Here is a 20,343-nt window from a genome sequence, read left to right as displayed (position 1 = left end):
CTGGTGTATTTTGATGTACTGACCAGCTGCTTGTCTGTTTCATTGATTAATCGGTCGTGGAAGACCCTCAGACACTCATTTCTCCAGACTCTCACCATCTGGGTCACCGTCTGGAACCTACATGATGGAAGGGTCAAAATCAGTCACGAAGTCGTCTAGAGAGAGAGGCGCTAAATGCTATTTTCAGATGGATACGCAGGGTAAAGAAAAGGACAACACTTCTATAGTCCTTTTCCCCCCTGGTCTCACATTAATGAAACTGAATGGAAGCTAACAAATTAAGTGTAAAGACCATAAAATTCCCATCTATAATCTACCCTCCGGTAGGGAAGAAAAAGAATATTATCTGTAAATGACACAAGTGACATAAAACGAGTACCCGACACTGCTCCTACTTGCTGGAACGCATGAACTTAAAATTGGCATCAAGGCCCCTGGCAGCTTCTTTTTTAAAGAACTAGCTCCATCTGGCCCCAGTTCTAGAACTTTCTCTGGTTTCTGACACAGAGCCCTCACTCCCTGCTACATACCTGGAGCTGTCTTCTCCTGGACTGTCATTCCAAACCCTTCAAGGGTACCTGAGAATAGGTTCTGGCATGTGGAAAGCCCTCAACTCATTCACTTTTCAAAATTTTGTGGACTCAGTGTGAATCCACAAAATCAGATAATGCTTGCAAGTCCCCATAAAGTATACATTAACATAACTACACAAGTCTAGCTGTAACAAGAAAATTTCTATACCCAGACTTAAATCCTTTCTACCCTCTGGTGCTCACTTCTCCCAAAGACACACGTTATGTAACCAATCAGCAAGTGCAAACAATTCAGTTGCCTGAGCAAAAGGCAACTTGAGAACAAGGAACAAATGACCAGTAGAGTAGTCCCACCGAGGGGCTAAATCCCCCTGTCCACATGTCCACACATCTGCCCTTCTTGGTTCCACCGGTCTTCAAGTCAAGGGCTTACAAGTCATCAGGCCTTAACCACACATTTAACTCTTTTCTTCATTTAACGTTAAAAGACATTGGGTGATCAAGTGATACACTGATCTTGAGTTCATTGACAAGTCCTTGGTCTTAAAAGAAGAAGAAAAAGTACCATTGTACCAACAGGCCACATGTTAGTGAGACAAAACAAACTCACCGCTCTGGATTCGTGAGGACAAGACCGTTAAAAACTCTTGAGAGATCCCGAAGGTTAAAGATGTAATGGAACTTGGATGGGGTGGGAGGCAGGTCCTGCACAATGGTTTTATAAAGTGCCAACGTACAGAAAGTCAGCTTGTCGCTCACAGCCATGATGCTTTCATGAAACACCTAAAAAGTGAAAAGACCCCCGAAGGGTCTCTCAGTGGATGAATGGATAAGCCACTGTGGTCAATCCATACAGCGGCATAGTATTTGGCCGTATCGAGAGGCAAAGTATTAGCACACACGCTGCCACATGGATGAACCTTGAAAAGGTGAGGCTAAGGAAAGAAGCCAGTCACAGAAGGCCACAGAGTGCATGATTCCATTTATATGAAACGTCCAGAAGAGGGAAATCCACAGAGACAAAATGCAGATTAGCAATCGCCAGGGGCCAAAGGATGGGATAACGTGACTGCTTTGGGGCAACAAAAATATTCTGGAATCAGGCAGTGGTGATAGTTGTACAACACTGTGAATATACTCAACGTCAATAAACCGTGTGCTTCAAAAAAAATGGTTAAAAAAACTACTCCTAAACCATGTGTATTTTACCATAATTTTTAAAAAGGAGATAAATCGGGGCGCCTGGCGGCTCAGTTGGTTGAGCATCTGACTCTTGATTTCGACTCAGGTCATGATCTCAGGGTCATGAAATTGAGCCCCACGCCAGGCTCTGTGCTGAGCATGGAGCCTGCTTAAGATTCTCTCTCTGCCCCCCTCCCCCCCTCCTACCCCCTCTCATTCTTCTCTCGCACTCTTAAAAAAAAAAAAGTTCCTTTCTAAAAGAAAAAAGAGATAAGAAAAAAAATAATAAGGCCAAAGAAACTTATCATCTGATCTGCTTTGGCTCCCTAGATTTTCACATTAACCGACAAATCAACCTCACAGTTTTGAAAGTGAACTGCTTAAGGCAGGGCTTGAACATGCCAGGTGCCCACAGTTCCTACTGCTCACACCTCGCCCTTCCACGCCTTTACCTTTCCTGCCCCCGAAGATTTTGTGTGCACAGGCTTCACTAGAGGAGGGAAATGCCAGGACCGGAAGGTCATCATTTAAATGCCTGGGTTCCGTTTTGCGGAGGGAGGCGGCCAAGTTAAATCATCATCATGAGAGCAGCAACTAGTATCCCGTGAGTACCTGCTACGTGCTAGACACTGTGACACACATTTCACATTTCACATTTTTCTCCTTTCCTTCTCCCGGAAACTCAGGGAGGTGGATACCATCATTACCCCTGTTCCAGATGAGAACCGGGTCTAGGAGAGCTCAAGGAACTTGCCAAGGGAGCAGAATGGGGTCTGACTCCAGGTCCTGGTCCCCTAGTTGAGTCACTGCAGCAGCTCAATGTGACACATGTAACTCAGGGCCACAACACAACTTCTGTGGACCCAAGACACTCTTGCCTTCTGGGCCTCTTCCTCCATAAAAATATATTACTTTGTCTTTTATGACTGCACTGGCATAAAGATGAATATAATCCAGGCTAGACTATATTCATTTTTCTTCTTCTGGTTTTGAAAGAAATCAGAACATTTTCAGGGACTCCCAACCAGGATCATGGGCCCTGTGCCTGCTCTGCCTAACGTCTAAGTCAACCACGCCTACACTGCTCCCCAACGTGAGCCCCTCCAGTTTAGACTGCTAATTGAAAGCAAGTTACCGAGGTATGGCCTTTCAGGATAGAGGAGTAAATTAAATGCAGAGACTCCTCTGAAGGAAATGGTACGTTGAAGACGTTGAACAGCGAAATAAATCTCGGATCAACTTCATTGCGGCCTCCTCCAGCTTTTCCCATCGCAGCGATAAAGCCAAGGTCCCGAATGCTTTTACAGTTCAGCTCCTTTCCACGGTCATATAAGTAGCCTTTTTCCAACAGCAGTTTCAGCAAGGCGATCGGCTGCTGCGTGCCATATTCATCCACCTTGATTGTGTTTTTAAAGAAAAGAGATAACGGGAGTGTCAGAAAGCAGAACTCAGGGATGGGGGTGCCTGGGTGGCACAGCGGTTAAGCGTCTGCCTTCGGCTCAGGGCGTGATCCCGGCGTTCTGGGGTCGAGCCCCACGTCAGGCTCCTCCGCTATGAGCCTGCTTCTTCCTCTCCCACTTCCCCTGCTTGTGTTCCCTCTCTTGCTGGCTGTCTCTATCTCTGTCAAATAAATAAATAAAAATCTTTAAAAAAAAAAAAAAAAGAACTCAGGGATGCCTTGGCTGACCATCTCAACTCATGCTTGTCTCTTCTCTTACTCTCTCTGAGCACTCTGGTTTTAGCTCCACAGGGCTTCACAAGGTTTGCGACTACATACTCATTTGTCATTTTTTAAAATCTGTATCCCTCACTGGACCATACGCTTCAGGAGGGCAGGGACTCCTTATGTTTTGTTCATCACTGCCCAGCACTGGACCCATAAGATGTGCCAATGAATTACGTGTTAATTGGATGGATGCGGATAAAAGGGTGTGTGGGAGCGTGCATGGATGAACGGATGCGCAAATGGACGAGTGTGCGGACGGATGGACGGATAGATAAAAGGGTGTGTGGGAGCGTGCATGGAGGGATGCAGACATGGATGCGTGTACAGATGCACAAACAGATGTATATGTGAGTGTGTGGATAGACGGTGGATGGACGGATGGATCCTGGCTTTGCAAACAGACTATATGGAAGATAGATGTTCAGAGGAAAAAACGTGGTTCTGCAGGAATTACACAAATCTAAATTTCAGTACTAAGAAAACCTCACACCTCTCAGGCTCTGGCGCCAGAAACACACTCCTCATGCATGCTAAAGTTTCCCTTCCTTGGTAAATACAGAGGAATCCTCGGGAAGTGTCTGCCCTATGCTTCCCAAGTATATGGGACTGAGAACAATATTATCATCCAAGCTCAGTGGGAAATCTCTCACTCAAACACATGCTGTAAAGAGCTCGGAGGCTGCCTGCTGCCTGCTTTACTCCTTTAAGAAAGCAAGGAAAGCCATCAGTAGGGAAAAGTCCCTCCGGGTAAGAAGAGCATTCCAGGAACACTGTCTCCTAACCTGGCTCCCCATAGCCAGCACCCCGCAGGTGTTATGCGGAAGGAAGACTGTGTTCTCACACTCAGAGAGCCCTTACACGTACACAGCAACACAAACCACGCACAGGCCGTGGCCGCGGCTCCCTGCTCCGTAACCTAACGCTACCTTTGGCATATTCATGTCATCCATGAACACCTGGAGGCGTTTTCCCATGGGTGGGCCGTATGTGTCTTTGGTTCGTTTTTCCACATTTGCTTCCAAATTTCTTTGGATATCCATCGATGTGGTGCGGGAGGAGAAGTTGACCATTAACACAATCTGGAACAGAGAGGGATCATTCCAGAAGGCGTTCGTTTCCTCACAGTACCAGCGGGAAATGCTGGACTGTGAGCTACCATCAGTTTTGCAAATTCACTGGTATCTGAATTTTTTTTTTTTAATAACCTCTCCCTTTGGCAGGTGATACGAGGCGATAGTAAGTTGCTGCATGTGGGCCTTGGGCACGATGGAGACTGGGTGGGGGCTTAATTCTGCCCAGTTCTGGCTAGGGGACCTTCAAAAAGAGGTTTAACCTTTTAGAGCCTCATTTTTTCTCATCTGTAAGACGATTTTAATTACATCTGCTTGGACTACTTCCTAGGGTGATTTTATCGCAGGAGATGAAATCCAGAGGGGTTTGCGATAGGACAAGGTAATATTCAAGCATAAGGCCCCTGGGTCCCTGTGTGGAGAGCACAGCCTCACGCACAGGACGTGCCCAGGGCCTCTCACTGTGCTACTTAGAGCAGTTAGTGAGAGTTCATTGGTCCATGGTTCTCACACTTCATTATGTCCCCGAGTCACCTGGAGGGCTTGGTGGCACGCAGCCCCCAGGGCCCCGTCCTCAGAGTTTCCAATTCAATAGGTCTAGGGCCATGTAAGCAAGTTTTCAGACAATACTCGTGGCCTAGGCGCCACCCTTTGAGAACCACTGCCGTAGAGCCCACTGCCCTCTAAGGGTCCCACGGGTGCGGGGACACAGGAGCTGAACGTGGCGAAGGCGAACGTGCATCTTGTTGTAACGAATGTGCTCAGATGTGCCTGTTGGGCCGGGACGCATGGGCCGCTGAGAACCAGGGGAAGGGCATTGTGGTGGGGGTTTCTGAACGCCGCTGCTGTTTGCCTGACTCCACAAACATGCATGTCCCTCTGGCTGGAAACCTCCCTTCAGTGCCCTCCACGATGACATCCTGAAAGCTAAATATACCGTGTTTTCATGCACCGGTGTGTGAGTGCGCTGGAGCACTCACGGGCAGGCAGCCCGGTCCTGCCCACCTCGCTCATGTGACGCGGACTGCACAAAGCCCACCTGACCACTCCCTGCCCCGGAGGGCCCCCTGGTTTCCCGGGAACAAGCCTAAGGAAGAGAGTCGGGGAGGAAAGCCGCGGGAAACTTTGCTCCCCTCGGAGGTTCCAGAAGGCCAAGACAGGAGGTGGAAACTGAAATGATGAGTGGGTATTAACAAAAACATAGCACTGAGTCAGTGAGTGGATTTGGGGCAAGTACCTAGGAGCTGGGTATCCTGAGACTCACCAGGCAGCTTCTGGGAGAAGAGAGAGTCTTTCCTCAGTTATTAAAACACTAAATAAAAATTGTTTGAAGCCGCGGCGGCTGAAATGAGCAGGCGGCCCACGTAGGGCAACTCTGAGTCTAGGAAAGAGAACCGGTGCCCTCGTTCCTAACGCCTGGCGCCCTGACACACGCCGCCCTGCCATGTTTCAGGGGTTCAGTTTCCAGTCTGTGTCCCCCACTACTGAGTCCCTCCAGATCTGACTGCATGTTGGCTGTTGTCTGCCACTGTGGCACCCGGCCAGCTCAGGGTCCGACACACGTCAGACCCTCCCGCATTTAACACAGGGCTGGAGGAAGGCAAAATGGCAGAACGGTGATGAGTAATGCGACAGCCAGCCTCTAAGATGACCCCCGCTCACCCTCACCTCCAGCTCGTCACCTGCGTAGCCGCCCCCCCTCCATCAGAGTGATTCACGGTGGTCTCTGCGTGACCCACAGAAGGTGGCAGAAGTGAAGGTAGCTGATTTCCTAGGTCATCAGAGGCAGTGTAGCATCTGATGCCATGTCTGTCTTGGACATTCGCTCTGGCAGAAGCCAGCGGCCCCATCGAGAGGCCACCCAGGAGCCCTTGGAGAGGTCCATGCAGTCGGGAACTGAGGCCTGCCATCTTGGAAGAGGGTCTGCCAGCCCCGGTCAGGCCTTCAGATGACTACAGCCCTGGCCAACTGCTGGCCAGTGATCTCAGCAGAGAGCCTGAGCTCGAACCACCCAGCAGAGCCACTCGCAGACTCCCACCCTGCAGAAGTGGTGAGATACGAGCTGCTCAGTGTCGGGCTGGTTTGTTATGCAGTTGTAGGGAAGGAATGAGTACAATGACTTACGTTGATCTCTTCATTCAGATTTTTGAGGAAGTTCTGGGCAGTGGCTGTCTTGGAGGTGCCAGATTCACCGACCAAAAGAACAGGCTGCTTGATCTTGACCATTTGTTCCAGCATCCACGTAGTGCGCGTTGTATCCACTGTATGAACTAAGCATCAAGAAACGCCAGAGGGTGAGTGGGTGGCAACGTGGAGCCTCACGGAATCCCACATTTCTCGTAAAAAATACCAGTGAAAACCCAAGATGTGACCTTGAAAACGCAGGGGTGGGTGCAATCTGTTCAGGAGAAAATCCTTACCCCAACCATTATTTTTAATAGCTTTACAGGATGTAACTTACACACCGTGAAGTTCACCCATTTTAAGGGTTTAGTTTGGTGAGCTGGACACATTTCTAAGCTGTGGAATCACTGCCACAGGCCAGAGTTAGAACATCCAAACCATTTTTAATATCTGGTTCTGCTTTATATTTGGGATACTAAAAACTCAGTTTCTCTCTCTGAAGGGTCTGGTCTCCTGACCAACGACTTCCTCCGAAGAAACAATGAAACCATGAAGCCGCGTCTGGCTCATTCCTGCCCGGGTCGATTTCAATCCTGCCTGGTTCCTGAGCAAATGGGTACGTCTCACTGTATCAGCCACTACCACCTAAATAGCCAGAGGGGCACATTCCAAACACAGCTAGACACAGAAACGTCCACGGCACGCAGCCCCGCCTCGTTCCTCCTCCTCTCGTGCTCTGTTCCTTCCCGTGGCCAGCCAGCACTCCAGGCACCGAGGGGAGGCGGAGCGCCCATCCTGTCACCACCCCACGTGTCAGGTGACCGCTGAGAGTCACAGACATCTGCAGGTGCTGCGAGCCCTGGCTCAGAAAGGGAATGGGAAGCGCCGCCTCTGGCCAGGCCCCTGGCTCGCTCTTTCTGGTTTCTCCGAATCTGCACACTGGTTAGGCCTCGGGGGAGCCACGGAGGCCACCGGATCTGTTCTACTCCCTCACAGAACGAGAGCCCTGCGCTGTTAAACCAAGAACAAGGGGGGGCTTCTCACTTACCCAGGATGTCGATAAATTTCCTCTCCGGGCTGTGAACGTAGTCAGGAACTAACTGGTTCCATGGTATCCACTTCTTCCGCGTGGAATCAAAATGAAAGTCATACAAGGTGGGGAGGTGACCTGCAGGGAATGACGGCCTGACCTCACTCTGCTCAGAGACGCGGAGCCGCAGAACCAGCTGTAGCGCACGCTTGAGATGGACAAACGCTCCTTGGTAACGGAGTACTTGGAAGCAACGCTCCCGTCCACTGGGCAGACAGACGCCGAGTCCCTTCCCTGGGACTAGGAGAGACAGGCACACAGGCCTGGCCCCGGGGCTTTCAGGTGTTAGTGGGCCGGGAGGGGGCGTGCTACGTCCTGCTACAGGGCAAGCACAGGTCCGCGGGCATCCCGTGAGGGCGTCTAACCAGGATGGGGCAGGGGAGAGGTCTGAGAAGCACCGGGTGCCACAGGGAGTGTGGGGCGCCCCAGACCTCCTCTGAACACACACCCCTTTGTCCCTGAACCCCAATCACAAGGGTGCTCCGCAAACTCAGCGCTAAGGAAAAGCTCCTTCACGCACCTCTTCCTGGACAGACTGCCACCCATAGGCCCCAGCAATGCCAACTTTCACAGCTAGCACTGGAAAGCAGCTTTCCCAAGGGAAATGCATCCAATCTGAGACCTGAAAAGTGGGCAGTCCTGAGCCAAGAGCACGGGGGCCACCGGGAGGCTCTGTCAGAGGAAGAAGCACAGAGGGGGCAGGCGAGGTCAAGCTAGAAAGGCCGCGGGGCTGTTGTGTGAAGAGCCGGACGGACCATTCCAGGTGCTGGTTCTCCACCCCGTAGGTACTGGGGAGCCACTGACATTAGCCTCCAGGGGCAGACGTGGTCAGATCTGCATATGCAACAACCGGCATGACTTAGAGGAGAAGGCACCTGGAGGAGGGGAGGGGAGGCTGGGAGATGTGTTGGTGAGGCTCCTGCCTTGCCCAGGGCAGAGGTGACAGGCATAGGTCATGAGAGATGGCAGGGGTGACAGACGGAAATGACAGGTTGGGGGGGAGAAAGTGTCAAGGTCACCAGTATGCAAGGCAGACAGACAGGTGACTGATAGAAAGATGATGATGACAGATAGACAGATTTCAACAGAACTGAGCCAGAGAACCAGGAGAAGGCGAAGGGAAGGAGACCGGCAGTCAGATGCTGTGAGCACGTGGCCAGCGCTCCGCGAGGACAGGAACCATAAAAGGAGGCTGGAGGACCGAATCCCGATGTGAGGAAGGCGTCGAGAAAGGAGACGGGGCAGGACTGGCCAGGAGGACAAAGGAAGAACATCTCGAGAGGGCGGGGCATGGTCAGGCGCACCAGATGCTGCGGCAAGGGCAGGACAGCGAGGACAAGAAGGCCCGTGGGCCCCGGCGGAGAGGGCAGGGGGCACGCTCGCTGGGAGCACCTTCCAGCTGTGGGGTGAGGAGGTGGGTGTTGTGGGTTGAGAAGCGAGTGGGGTGAGAGGACAGAGCTCACAGCCAGCCTTTCAAGAATGCATGGCCTTAAAAAGAAAAAGGTGGAGAGACATCTCTAGAAGGAGACGGGATTAGGAAGGTGTCACCTGGGCAGGTCCAGGAGCGGCTGGGATGGGGTCAGTAGGGGAGAGACGGGAGAGACAGCTCAAGAAGAGCCCAGCAAGGAAGCGGGCCCCTGAGCGGCAGGCAGACAGGCCCCAAAGCACAGGGCAGCCCCGGTGGTCCTTCCCGAGCAGGGAGACGGAGAGCAGGCCAGAACAAGTCTGTGGGCAGGAAAACCCAATCTGACGCCTTCTATTTTTCCTGTCAAAGCAAGAAGAATGACCTTCTGCAGAGCAAGAGGAGAGGGTCAGGTGGAGGTCTGGGGAGAAGAAAGGGACGCTGCCCTTGAGGACGGGAGCGCTCAAGGCCAACACTCCAGTTAGAGGCAGCAGTCTGAATTTGCCGTTTTCTCAGGGTCACTCAGCCCTGGAGAGGCGCAGAAGACAGACTCAGGGCTCCTCAGGGATTTAAGAAAGGACAACAGGGCAAGGGAGCCGGGGGTTGGGGCAAGAGAGGGTGAGTGATGTGAAGAGGAAAGCAAGGAGCACGGGGCTGGGCTACAGAGGGGACAAGAAGAGAGGTGGGTGGCAGTCCCCATGAGGCTGGGATGGGCAGGTATGGCTGGAGTCACAGAGGCCGGTATACATTGATGACACAGAGAACAGCGCCGGGGGTTAGGAGCTAGCGTGAGGTCAGGGGACCCGTTATGGGGCGGAGTGCAGAAGGCATCTGGAAATGAGGTGTCCACAGGGCCACTCAAGTCCCCAAAACGAGAGCACACTAGGCGCCCCGAGTGAGGGGGTCACTGATGATGGCCACACAAAGCCGGCGTGGCACGGGCAGTGGGGAAGCACTCACCCAGAGGAGGCTTGCCGTGCTGGAAAAGGATGAGCGAACTGCCACCCGAGACAGCGGCACTTGAAAAACATCTTTTCTTTGCACCGTGCTCTCCACTAGAAGGACCCGAGACTCTGCTACTTTACGCTTTCAAAAGAACACCCAGGTAATGAGGATAGAACACGACCTGGAGAGATGCCTACATGCCCAGGCATATTCAAATATCATTAGGACATGGACAAAGACAGATCCTAGGGTTACGTATAGTTCTTTAAAAAGGCACATTTTCACCAAATACAGTTCCTGGAGCGTGAACATCTTTTCACACACAAACTTCAAACCTTAATATGATGACCTCCCAAGAATGACCTACCGATCCACACCTGAAAAATTTTTAAAACCTTAAACAGAGGGAAGGAAGCAAGTGCCTAAGCTTGGGGGGGAAGTTTGCACTCAAGAAAAGCCACTGGGGCTTTGGCTCTCACAGTTCACGCATCGCAACTTCTGAGGGTGCACCAGGGGCTCCGGCCACAGCACGGTTGTCTACAGAAGCAAACAAGCCGCAAAACCCACAGGGGCGAACACGTGGAAAAACAAGGTCGCTTTCTCTAAAAACCTCCCCAAAAGCATTCCGAGCAGGAACACAGGTTACACTCAGTTCGTACCTGGCAATTCCCCGGGGTTGGCCCATTCCCCTTCTGTATCGGCAGAAGGCAAAGAAGCAAGGCGTTTAATACTTTCATCAAATTTAATCCTTCCATCCTCGAGCAGGGAAGCGCCCAGAGAACAGTAGAGAGCCTCTAAGAAATAGCACTCCAGCAGGTCGGGGTCCTCTATTTCTCCTTCTAGTAGTGCATCCAACATCTTGGTTAACTGGGTTACCTGGAGCACAGGAAAATCCCCGATCAGCCCACATATTCCACCCCCCCCCAACCCCAAGGTCAGTTCTGGTCCTAAATCTTGGGATCCCAGGTTCCAGAGTGACGGGAACTGATGACCCACCATATTGGTTCGGTCAGATGGAACGTGGCATCTTGTCCCACACGGGGTTACTGAAGGAAGTGCTGTGTCTTGTCAGTAACCTGCAATGTGACAGTTCACCCCTCTGCCACCTTGGACTGTGGGTCCGCCTTCCGGGAAGAAGTTCTCTTTGCTAATGGAGATAGTTTCTTACCATATTTAGGTCTGTCTGAGGGACTATTGTCTTCAGCTTCTCGCCTTGTCTTCCATCCACTATCCCTTCCACTATCACGTCGATGAGGTAGGGCACGTATTTCTCAAACAGAGTCTCTAAATTGCCATTCTCTGCCTAAAAAGAGAATTCCAATGCATTTTCAAGGACTCCTTTCTTTCAGTGGAGGTTGAGTGGAAAGCTTATCTTGGCAAGAGGGATGAGAAAGGTCTTCTGATGAGTGAGAGACTTGGCGTGTGAGTAAACCCAGTAATAGCGCCTTAGATTTGTAGCCAGGTTGTCCTCTAGAGCACGCCTTCATCACGAAGCATTCGTTTCACTGCCTCAGGGTCTACCCCACCACCGGGAAGGGAGGGAGGACAGCAGATCCCATTTGATAGAAATGGCGCTGATTATCTTCAAGTTCAAGTTACATGGCCACAGTCATCCTGCAAGGAGTGCAAGGCCGTGGAAGGCGCCTCTCCCTATCAAGGCATTAAGGACCACCAGAGATGGCATGAGCCCTTAGACAACCCTCTCTCCCTTACAACAATGCCTCCCATGGTCCTATCATGTTCCCTCTTCTCTTCTCTGGTGTCATTACGTCCTGGTTTCCAATTCACTATCAGCCTAGTGGTCCTGCTAGTGATACACCCAAACCACCCATGTCACTTTGAGAAGATAGTCATGCTGTCCTGGGCATGGTCAAACCTTCATGTGTGTGTGGGCCTCACAACCCCCACATGACTGTCAAACCTATCTCTGCACTTTTTTAAAAAATATTTTATTTATTTTTTTGAGAGAGAGAAAGAGCGACAGCCCTAGCGGGGGTGGGACAGAGGGAGAAGCAGACTCCCCGCTGAGCAGGGAGCCCAATGTGGGACTTGATCCCAGGACTCTGAGATCATGACCTGAGCCAAAGGCAGATACTTAACCAACTGAGCCATCCAGGCACCCACTCTGTACTTTCTAATGAAGCCTTTTGTTACAGCAATACACACTTCAACAGCCACGTGACACATGACAGGGTTTGAGGTGAACTAAAACCATCAAACTCAATTACGTGACAAGCTAGGTCCTTCACACACGGCATTCATCCAAAACCTGGGCCCCTCTAGGGACAAGTTTCTCAACAGCTGGGCCCGGCTGGACCAGGATTTGCTAACTACAGCCCACAAGCCAAAACTGGCCCACCACCTATTTATGTAAATAAAGTTTTATGGGTACATAGATATGCCCATTCACATACATGGGCTGCTTTCATGCCAGAGTGGCATAGTTGAGTAGTTGCAAAAGAAACCATATGGCCCACAAACCTTAAAATATTTACTCTCTATCGCTTTACAGAAAAAATTGTCAATTTGATCTAAACTATTCAAAATCATTACCCATCCCACCAGCTATGGAATTATCTGGAAATCTAGTAAGTGTGTCTTCCATGTTTTCATCCTATTTATTGATAATATTAAGTGCTTAAGATCATAGGCAGATCAAGGTCAAGGTCATGGTCTTAACTACAAAACACATCCTTCTGGATTATGTTTATCCAACTAGCCACCAGCACTAATAACTTTTAAGTTCGTTTTAGAAATAATTTTCACCTTGTTTTGTATTTCATTAACCCATTTTTTCCAAAATGGTTGATATTTCAAGTTTTTAGGATCCACATAAACCATTCCACATCGAGACACAGTTGCAGGAGAGGCATACTGTAAATCTCCAACCTGGAGAAATAAAGAAAATCAGGCATGTCTACAACTACAAACAACGGTTCCGCATGTTTAAAAGCCTTTGCTTTATGCAAAGTTGTTACAACTGCAGAAAACCCGTGTCAAACCCAGATTAACATGGCTTTCATGAGTCTTCTAACTGAGCGCTTAGGCTTATCATGGGAAGATTATACATTTCTGATGTAGCATCTTTTTAAGTTTTCTTTTACTATAAATTAATGTGAAAATTAATATACTTTAGAATACCTGACAAAAAAGTTATCCAAAATCCCAACACGAAGAAACAAACATTGTATTGGAGTGTTTTCCTCTCAGTCTTTTTTCTTCATTTTTTTTAAAACGTAGTTGAGATTGGATAGTGTAAAACTTAATATGTATGCATCCAAACCAGCAATATTAACACTTATCTCTCTATGAAAAGATACAGTTCAGTCAGCCAATAAGATAATGATATGCAGAAATATTCATGCATCAACAAATTTTGCAGGCCAAGTTAAAAACAGCATTGACATGAAGCCATATCGAAAGCAAGTCTCAGGGCCACCGCTGTGAAACAGATTCTAAAGATGTGATAGGAAGTTTGAAACAACGAATGAAGAAAAGGCAAAAGGCAAATAGTGTGAGAGAAAAAAGGCAACTATAAACTCCAGGTCAAAAAAAAAAAAAGGCTCTAAAAGAAAGTAAACATAATAACAGTATACTAGTTGGCTCTACAGTGAATATTTCCATATTCATAATAATGCAAATACTGTTTACTGATTTAACTGATTTAGCAATGTAGTATTCTGAGGAGGGGATGACCTAGTGGTGTGAGAGACAAACTCTCACTTTCATAGCAGTCATAGTATAGATATTATGTAAACTGACTAAAGGAAAGGAACAGCATGCTAAGTGTGTTATTTACAGACACTAGGATAATGACCAGAAGAAATAACACAAGAGTGAAAAGCAGTTACCTCTGGGATTCGATGAAGAGGGATAAGAGAAGTACGTGGAGTACTGAGTTGTACTCATCATAAAAACTCCTTGCACTGTTTGGGTTTTCTTTAGTCATCTATATTTATCACCAATCGAAGGAATATTTAAACTTTTAATTAAAAGAAAGATATTAAAAATAATTTTTCATCACTACTTGCCTCAAAGAGCAGAGCACAGTGTGCTTGAAGCCGAATGCGCTCACCGTTGGCCAACGTCAACAGCTTGTTGTCATCCATCACCGAGTTCATGTTCTCCACCCACAGGGCATCTACATCACCATCAAATAAAATATACCTGCAGCAAAGGAAAGTAAGCCAAGATTTCATATGGAACCTCCCCAATTTGTGTTGATTATTTTTCCCGGGATTTTGTCCCCAGGACCTGTGACAGAGCACCCAACTTGGTTCAGACGTTTGACCCATAAAATCAAATGGGGAAAAAACAAAAAAACAAAAAAACAAAAAAAAACCCGACATAAAAACCGAGTCCAGGCCCCTGTGTGGTTTGTTTGGTTGAGCGCCCAATTCTTGGTTTCTGCTCAGGTTATGACCTCATGGGCTTGGTGCTCCGTGGGGTATATGCTTGGGGATTCTCCCTCAAATAAATAACCTTAAAAAAACTGAGTCAGTCAGCAACACTGAAGAATTAAGAAACTTCACACACAAGTCTGGATGTCTGGCTTCTCTTGCAAACTGGAGGGCTGACAACACAGACCTGCACCCGTGCATGGGAACAATCTGCTGGAACTCAGTGGCAGTTGTCCGTGGAGATGGACAGTACCACGGTCTCATTCTTTTCTTAGAACTGAGACTGAATATCAATGGTTATTTATCATGGGTTTCAACACTGAGTTTTCTCATGGTAAGGTTAAGAGAAAAGGGAGGTGTTTCATATACCCGTGTGCAATGGGTTGAATGGTGGCCCCCAAAAATATGCCCATCCAGAACTCATGACTGTGACCTCATTTGGGGGGAAAAACGGGGGGTCTTTGCTAATGTAATTAAGGATCTCAAGATGACAGCATCTTGGATTATCCAGGTGGGCCCTTCTCCAATGACAAGTACCCTGACAGAGAGGAGAGTATCCTCACAGTTGAGGAGACAGAGAGAACACGAAGAGAACTAAGATCCCGCCTGGCGCTTTGTGAACAGGGCCCTTGACATCTAAGTCTGTGGGCATCCACGCATGAAACTATAATACCGTTCCTTGTCTTTTTTATCCAGAACATCCAGATAATTAACATGAACTAACCCAGGCTCTCTCCTAATCACTAAGGTACTCACTTCCGCTCCTTCTTATCCGTTGGTCTGTTGATCTCCCTGAAGATGTTTGACAGCACCCCGTCTGTCCAGTCTCGGGTAGTGGGGTCCAGGATGCCGTAGAGCTCTATGACACTCACGGCTTTGGGATTCAGGACGTACAACTTTGTCAGCAGCCCAAGCCTAAATCAAAGGAGAGGCTTCAGCTGTGGTCCAGGTGGCCTAAACACAGCAGGAAAACGTTCTGGGCCACCTATGTGGGCATTTGATGTTTAGGACCCAATCCAGAATTTATTTTTTTTATAATAATTTTTTATTATGTTAGTCACCATATAGTACATCCCTAGTTTTTGACGTAAAGTTCCATGATTCATTACTTGTGTATAACACCCAGTGCACCATGCAATACGTGCCCTCCTTAATACCCACCACCAGCCTATCCCAGTCCCCCACCCCCCTCCCCTCTGAAGCCCTCAGTTTGTTTCCCAGAGTCCATAGTCTCTCGTGGTTCATTCCCCCTTCTGATTACCCCCAATCCAGAATTTAAAATGCAATCCACACATCTGAAACTAATGATGTAGTATATGTTGGCTAATCGAAAAATAAAATAAAATAAATAAAATAAATAAAATAAAATAAAATAAAATAAAATACAACCCAACTCAACCCACGCAAACCCTCCCCTAGGCTTCCCACTTACTATTAATGGCTTACACTAAATGCAAGGGAACCATGTTTCACTGAAAATGTGGCCCCAGCGCAAGTGAGGTCTGAACTGAAAACACAGCTTTGCCTTTTGAGGGCATTGAGAAGCTAAGTTACATATTCATGCCTATGACAATTTACATAAATATTTCATAATTAGTGTATAGGAGATAACAGTCATCCAGGACAATGTAACACACCCTTGGACTACTAATCTTCAATCCCGCATATTTACAGAATATCTGCTCTGTGTTGCTGACTTTATAAATTGTGTAGACAGAGCATTTGCCACCCTAATGCCTGTAAATTCCCGTAACACTATGGGATTAATTCATCTACAGAAAACCAGACTTCCCACAAACAGTAGCTCATAATTAAATAAGTAAATAAAAAAAATGGTGGCACGCATATACACACGTGTATATGATGGCTCTATCAATCACCTAACAATGAACTAATTAAAGAATAAAAGGCAGGGGTGCCTGGGTGGCTCAGTTGGTTAAGCATCTGCTTTGGCTCAGGTCATGATCTCAGGGTCCTGGGATCGAGCCCCGCATCAGGCTCCCTGCTCAGCGGGGAGCCTGCTTCTCCCTCTGCTTCCGTCTCTTTCATGAATAAATAAATAAAATCTTTATTAAAAAAGAATAAAAGGCATTATCACTATGGCACAACCCATTTAAAATCAGTAAGCCACTGTCCTCTGGTTTTCTCATAAGAAACATAGGAAGAGGGGCGCCTGGGTGGCACAGCGGTTAAGCGTCTGCCTTCGGCTCAGGGCGTGATCCCGGTGTTATGGGATCGAGCCCCACGTCAGGCTCCTCCGCTATGAGCCTGCTTCTTCCTCTCCCGCTCCCCCTGCTTGTGTTCCCTCTCTCGCTGGCTGTCTCTCTGTCAAATAAATAAATAAAATCTTTAAAAAAAAAATTAAAAAAAAAAATTTAAAAAAAAGAAACATAGGAAGAAATAAGAAAAAGCTGACAGTCACTTTCTCAGTCGCTTTTACAGACTATCTAGAAATGTTAGAGTCACAAAGATGATAAGGCTTGGTTCAGATTTTTGCTGGAATACGAGCAGACAGTGAAGTCTTTCTGGAACCTAGTTCTTGCTTAAGAGAAAAGTGAGAAGTCAGAAAACCCATCTCAGCATAAGGATAGGCTCCACAATTCACTACAGGTCTTCAGAATATTCCGTATTAGGAGTGCGAGGTCCCCTTCCCTGGGAGCAGCAGCACTCCCGCTGGGCTGGGGATAACAAGACCTTTGGAGGGACGACACTGTTTTCAGCCACTCTGACAGCACAGCAGTGCGGCACAGTGCGCAGCGTCCTGACTCTGAAGGAGCAACCTGAACACCAGAGATACAATTTAATTTTCAAAATGTCCTTATAAGGCTGTTTGTGAATCACCCCTCTCACAGATAAACCTAGTCACAGTCTGATGCACAAAAGGGTCGCTGTTTGCCTTCTAAAATAGCAAATCAGCAATGGCACAAGTAGAGAGGCTCGGAGTCTAACATGGTGTTTAGGACACCGATGTGTTCAGATTTCAGTATTCAGGACTGAATAGTGACCCTGTGTGATGGGTTCCCCCCTTCCCTCTCTTTGTATTGTGTGCGACTCTGAGGATGATTGGGTCATGAAAATAATTGGTGGCCATGTGTCTAATGTATTAAAAATGTTTTGTGTTCCTTTCTAACTCTAACAGGATTACACCCTGGATTGAAAACATCTTCTTTGTGGTAGCTCTAGGTAGTTGCAAACATGAATGAACTTTTTGCATTCATAATTTAAAAAAAAAATGCAGTGCTTGGGGCACGTGGGTGGCTCAGTTGGGTAACCATCTGACTTGATTTCAGCCCAGGTCATGATCTCAGGTTGTGAGATCAAGTCCCATGTCAGGGTTCACACTCACCATGAGTCTGCTTGAGTTTCTGTCTCTCCCTCTCCTTCTGCCCCTCCCCCAACTCACTCTAAATAAATAAATAAATAAATAAATAAAATCTTAAAAAAAAAAAAAAAGCAGTGTTTTAAGACAAATTTAACCCCCCAGGAATTGAGAAAGCAAAGTAGGACTAGGTAATACCACCACCAACCTGACCAGGAAACCACCCTGGCAACCAGGCCTCCCATCAGGGTCATACTCACTTGGTCTGGGCCTGACACAGAGTGTTAATGACCACGGACTTGCCCCCTCCGGTAGGCCCCACCACCATGGTTGTGTGGCGGGTTAACATGGTCTCGAACATCTGGACCACTTTATCCACCTGTGGGGCAAACATTGGCAGCTGGGGTAAACACATCGGTTTTTTTTTTTTAAACAGCTTTGTTGATCTATAATTCACATACCATCCAATTCACCCATTTGAGGTGTGCAGTTCAGTGGGATTCATACGTGCAGCGTTGCCACGTTCAGTTTCAGAACATTTTCATCACCCGTTCCCCGCCCCCAAGACTCGCATTCCCGTGTCTCTCTTCCCAGCCCCGCCCCCAGTCATGTCTCCGCGGACCTGCCCATTCTCCATCCATAAATGGAATGACGTAAGTGGACCCACACAGTATACGCAGGCCTTTGTGTCTGGCTACTCTCCTTCACATGTTCTCGGGGTTCATCCACCCTGTGGCGTGGGTCAGGACTGACTTCTTGTTTGTGGCCGAATACTATTCCGTTGTGTGGCTAGATCACACCCAGGTTATTCATCCGTGGATGAACATTTGCATTGTTTCTATGTTTGGGCTCTTACGAAGAATGGTGCTACAAACACTTGTGAACAAGTTCCTGCATGGACATATGTTCTCGTTTTCCCTGGGCAGGTACATGGGAGTGGAATTCCGGGGCATATGCTAACTCTGTGATTAGCGTCTTGGGGCAACGCCAGACTATTTTTCCACAGCTGCTGCACCATTTTACGTTCCCTTCCTAAACCACCACCTCCAGAGGCAAACGCCACGGTCAAGAACGGTGCAGAGAGCTTGCTCACCTGTGACTGGTGCCTGCTGCCCCAGCCCGAGGCCTCCAGGGAGCCTGATGTCCCAAGACAGCCCGGCCAGAGGCAGCCACTCTGGTCCTGCAGCCTTAGGCATTTATATCCTCAGGAGAACACTCTGGCAATAACTGACGACGTACTGACAACATCCACAACCCTACAGACCTCGGACGATCAAAAGCCTATCAGTAACATCTAATTTAATTGTTCTTATAAGTGCGACTCTGGAAAAAGGAAAAGGTGGGGTGGGGCGAGAACATGAGATGGTGGGACCCCAAAACAAAATAGTTCAGTTATCACATTATACCCAAAACAACTGGAGGGTGGTATGTACACAGCGTGGAATAGGACTCGGCCTTAAAAAGGTGATCCTGACACCGGCTACAGCATGGATGAACCACGAAAACACGCTGAGTGAAGTAAGCCAGGCACAAAAGGACAAATGCTGCAAGATGCCACTTACATGAGGTCCCCAGAGGAGTCAGATTCATAGAGACAGAAAGCAGAAGGGGGGTTGTCAGGTGGGTGCCAGGAGCTGGGAAGGGGGATGGGGAGTTGTTGGTTAATGGGGACAGAGTGTCAGTTTTGCAAGATGGAAAAGCTCTGGGATCTGTCTCACAGCAATATGAACATAACACCGCTAAGCTGTCCAAAAAATGGGTAAGATGGAAATATCTGTTATGTGTACTTTACCGCAATAAAAAAAAAAAGGCAGGGAAAAATGGTTAAGATGGTAAATGTTAGGTGTGTTTTACCACATTTAATTTTTTTCAAGGAAGGGGCCCACACGAAGCCTGTGGGCTCATTTGCACACCACCGTACCTGGACAGGTAAGACGATGTAGCCGTTCTCCGCCAGCACCTGCTCCACAGCGTCGTTAAAATCAGGGTAGCGGACGCGCGGGCAGTCTAGTCCGGGAAACAGGTCGGAAATCAAACCAAGGAAAAGAGGGACGTCCTCAAATACGAACTTGGGCAGATTCATGTCTCGAAGGGCCCTCATCAGCACCACATCCTGGACGGGACGGAACAGACATCTTCAAAGATATTTCCACAGGACCCAGGGACTAGTCTGGAAATCCTCTTATGAAATATACAATGAAATTTCATATAAAATATAAGACATACAGCATTGCAAGTACAGTCTCTAGAGAAACGTGGGCATCTCTGCCCACAGAGCAGCCCTGGCTGAAGAGTCTGCTTTGGAGTAAGTCCTGTCCTTTTATTGCAAAGCAGGAAAAACCCAAAACTTATGCTCATGTCTTCTTGAGAATGAGGTTTATCCCCACCCCTCCATCTCACCATCCTGTAATGATGGACTGACTATTACCACTGAGGCATCAGAAACTTTGGTGCTGTGAAGACCTTCAACTTGATCTATGGTCATTAGTCAAATTAGAAAAAAATATATAATAGTAATAATAATAATAATAAATAAGCGACCTAATTAAGGT

The 20,343-nt window shown here is 48.0% G+C and overlaps 1 protein-coding gene across 2 annotated transcripts in view; it reads right to left on the bottom strand.

The window, feature by feature from the left end:
• DNAH10 (dynein axonemal heavy chain 10) overlaps positions 1 to 20,343 on the bottom strand; it is a 126,180-nt gene that overhangs the window by 40,093 nt on the left and 65,744 nt on the right. For both annotated transcript variants that reach the window (XM_045778772.2, XM_087857428.1), the window contains exons 38-50: positions 19,713 to 19,904; positions 18,052 to 18,170; positions 15,229 to 15,387; positions 14,104 to 14,239; positions 12,839 to 12,961; positions 11,241 to 11,375; positions 10,732 to 10,948; positions 7,684 to 7,803; positions 6,636 to 6,781; positions 4,368 to 4,520; positions 2,851 to 3,111; positions 1,144 to 1,316; positions 24 to 117 (exon numbers count right to left, since the gene is read on the bottom strand). In XM_045778772.2, coding sequence (XP_045634728.2) covers positions 24 to 117; positions 1,144 to 1,316; positions 2,851 to 3,111; positions 4,368 to 4,520; positions 6,636 to 6,781; positions 7,684 to 7,803; positions 10,732 to 10,948; positions 11,241 to 11,375; positions 12,839 to 12,961; positions 14,104 to 14,239; positions 15,229 to 15,387; positions 18,052 to 18,170; positions 19,713 to 19,904 — 2,028 coding nt within the window. The remainder of the gene's footprint in view (positions 1 to 23; positions 118 to 1,143; positions 1,317 to 2,850; positions 3,112 to 4,367; positions 4,521 to 6,635; positions 6,782 to 7,683; positions 7,804 to 10,731; positions 10,949 to 11,240; positions 11,376 to 12,838; positions 12,962 to 14,103; positions 14,240 to 15,228; positions 15,388 to 18,051; positions 18,171 to 19,712; positions 19,905 to 20,343) is intronic.

This window comes from Ursus americanus, chromosome 30 (assembly GCF_024610735.1).
Source record: "Ursus americanus isolate L20-20 chromosome 30, mUrsAme1.1.p, whole genome shotgun sequence".
Classification (NCBI taxonomy): domain Eukaryota; kingdom Metazoa; phylum Chordata; class Mammalia; order Carnivora; family Ursidae; genus Ursus; species Ursus americanus.
Note: the sequence above shows the minus strand (reverse complement) of the source record. Positions and strands in the feature narration are given on the sequence as shown.